General features: G+C 37.3%; 1 protein-coding gene across 2 annotated transcripts in view; it reads right to left on the bottom strand.

Moving 5' to 3' along the window:
* Window positions 1-2,970, bottom strand: part of LOC102584238 (xaa-Pro dipeptidase) — a 38,805-nt gene extending 35,835 nt beyond the window's left edge. For both annotated transcript variants that reach the window (XM_006362705.2, XM_006362706.2), the window contains exons 1-3: window positions 2,720-2,970; window positions 2,572-2,621; window positions 2,047-2,107 (exon numbers count right to left, since the gene is read on the bottom strand). In XM_006362705.2, the coding sequence (XP_006362767.1) occupies window positions 2,047-2,107; window positions 2,572-2,621; window positions 2,720-2,863 (255 nt within the window). In that variant the 5' untranslated portion in view covers window positions 2,864-2,970. The remainder of the gene's footprint in view (window positions 1-2,046; window positions 2,108-2,571; window positions 2,622-2,719) is intronic.
* Between the last annotated feature and the right edge of the window lie 271 nt (window positions 2,971-3,241).

Below are 3,241 nucleotides of genomic sequence, written 5' to 3'. Positions count from 1 at the left end.
CTGCCCACCTACATGATGAGCTTATTTCCAATCCCCAAGAACATTGAGAAGAAAATTAATAGGCTACGAAGAACTTTTCTATGGAAGGGTAACAAGGAAAAGGGAGGCTATAAAATGGTAAAGTGGGATGCACTCACACTCAATAGAATCCAAGGAGGCTTAGGCCTGAAGAACCTGAGTCTACAGAACAGCTGTCTACTTCAGAAATGGTTATGGAGATTTTGTACTGAAGACAAAGCCTTATGGAGAAGATTCATTGCAGGCAAATATGGTTTATTTAATCAATGGACAACTAAAGAGGTTATGGGCACTTTTGGATGTAGTGTTTGGAAGACCATTAGAAGATTATGGCCACACTTCAGGAACAACATATGCATCAGTGTGGGGGATGGTCTAATGATTGTGGAATAATCATCTGTTCATTCACTGTCAAACCGCTACAAGGTTGTGGAATACGTTTTTGTGCAGTCTGAGGATTAGTTGGGTGATGCCAAAGACTACTTTGGAGCTCCTGAATAGTTGGCCAGGAGTTGGAAGTAGAGGCAAGAAGGAAGAATGGTGGAAGCTCATCCCAGCATGTATTTGGTGGTCTATATGGAAGGAAAGGAATGCTAGGTGTTTTGAAGGACAGAAAATCAATTTTCAGAGGATTAAAACAAACTGTAATAGTCTTCTATTTTTTTGGTTGTAAACAAGACTTGGTGGGGGATGGGGTAGAATTAGTTGATTTCTTAGGAAACTTGTAATCTGATTTCCATCATGGAGGTGTGCTCATCACACTATGGGATGTAAGTTTCCAATTCATCATCTCTTGGATGATGAATCTTTTGTGAATACAAAGTTACCCTTATCTCAAAAGAAAAGAAGAAGACCAGAAAAACCCTAGCGGAGCAGCTCGAAGAAGTCGAACAAATGTGGGTCTCGCGAAATATTAAATGGGACTCTTTTTTCCCTTAAAATCAACTTTCTAAGATTTAGGAAACATAAAGTAGCACTTCACATAGTTTCTCGCATCAGGGCGCTTCATCTTTCGAAGCAACGCTTCTCTTCACCTCCACCACGTTAGGTCTTCGGAGTGCAGCAGCCTAGCATTGCTATGCTTCATCACTTAAAGCGGTGATGCACCAACTTTCCTGAACAATGGGTGGACAGATTCACTGAATTCCACAACACTCTTAATCTATTTACTAGGACCTCACAATAGCAAGTTAGAATATGGTAGTTGGGACATATTCATGAAAACAATCTATCACAGAATGAATAATGATAACAACCTTTATGTACATTGACCTTGGAAGCACATATAGAAGGCCAAGATACCCTACAAAGTGGCATGCTTTGTTTGGATGGTAGCCAAGAAGGCATTCCTGGCACAAGACAGTCTACAAAGACAGGACTGCTCTTAATACTCCAAACCAAACAGTGGATAGGAAATAATCCTAGCATAAGTTGCATAACTAATCTCATCATGACTAATGTTAAATTACGAATACACTCTATTCAGTACTATTCTTATACACTCTATCAAACGACGCATGAGTTTCTATTACAAGTTCTACTGTAGAACTTTTGTCTAGATTATAATTTGCGTCACTACCAGTGTAATTATGGCATTCACAGCCTTTTGTGATTTTAATACAATTCTGTTACCATTTCAAAAAAAAATGATTGCATAAAAGTATTCATTGAGGATGACTAGAGTCAAATAAGGAGTGATTGAAGTGCCTTAAACCTCTTTGAAGAAATTTGATCCTAGAGAAGCCCAAATAATTGAATCTTTAAGTTCATTTCTTAGCCTATACACCTACATTAACTTCACAAAAAGCTATCACCTTCACCAAAAAACAAAGAAGAAGTTTTAGCAATGTAATCACTGGAAAGGGAGAATATGAGTCTCCCTATCAATTCAAACAAACATACAATTGAATCTAGACAACGTCAGTTACCAGATCATAAGCTACTTCTCGAACAAGGGATTAGACATTTGAGGACTATCCGAGAATCTTTAGAAAGAAAGAAAAAACTCTTATTTATATCATATCTTACAATAGTTCCATAAAATCCAGGCTCTTCCACTCCAAACAAGTAGGCGAAATAGCTCTCCTGTCTACAAGCAACAGAAGTTAGTACATAGTTCAATTACTCTCCTCATTGAGTAGACAATTGTTAGAATACAGAACATTGAAGCTCATTCTAAGCATGTTACAGAAATTCTATAATGAAATGTAATTGAGAAAATAAACAAGACGAGAGAAAAATTGCAACAGGAATGCATGGATAAATTAAATTATGGTCTGCAATCACTTAGTAATATTTGACATCAATGGTTGTATCCATTTATACAAATCAAATCCGATCAAATTTAGGGGTACTCCAACTACTGTTATTTTCAGTGACACTGACATCAAGACCAAGAATGGTGAAAGGCCTTATTACGTTCTTCCAGTCATTTGTTAGAAATCACGGTATAACAGAATATAAAATGTCAATTTGTCACGCAATAACTATAGATGCTAAAAATAAGTATAACCGTTGGCAAGTGCAGATAAACAGATATATAATTACTTATACCTGAACAATTCTAGGTGATCGGTGCAATGTCGAGTTTGCTCTTCGCCACCCTAATTCAAATTTTGAGTTACGAAACGAGAGAAGTCAGAAGAGAAAGCTGAAGTGAGTGAAGGTTAAGAGGGGAAAAAATACTGAAAGCACAGAGAACCTGTAGGAGAACAAAGCCTTGGAGAGGACGAGCGCATGAAGTTAGGTGGTCAAGCAGAGAGTTGAAGAGCTTCTCTCGATTGAGTGAGTGGAGTTCCATGGGGATCATCGGAGGAGACATAGATGATGGAGAAGAAGAAGCCATTAGAGAGGTTACCACCGATCAGGCCGTGGCCCTAATCGAGGAGTTGGAAATAACAGCAGATTATTCCTTCCGGCTGTTTATAAAATGGCCGTGAGCCGGGAAGTCTTTTTCCATCTGAAAATACTTTTAATTTAGGCTTAACTCATAAGCAACTCTTAAAGTTGTCCGCATAAATCATTTAGACACCTTAATTAAAACTAGTACATATTGAACACTTTTATCAATTCAAAAATTGTTTCTATTAGGCATTTTTTGATAATCAGCAAAATATATGAAGAGTGTGTGATACACTTGCGGTGATGTGGCAAAATGGCTAATTAAAAAATAACATGTGACATTGGGCCCCGAAAATTATAAAAAAAAAAAAATTGTTTAAAA

This window comes from Solanum tuberosum, unplaced genomic scaffold (genome assembly GCF_000226075.1).
Source record: "Solanum tuberosum cultivar DM 1-3 516 R44 unplaced genomic scaffold, SolTub_3.0 scf00418, whole genome shotgun sequence".
Lineage (NCBI taxonomy): Eukaryota > Viridiplantae > Streptophyta > Magnoliopsida > Solanales > Solanaceae > Solanum > Solanum tuberosum.
The sequence above is the reverse complement of the archived record's forward strand: the minus strand, read 5'-3'. Positions and strand labels throughout refer to the sequence as shown.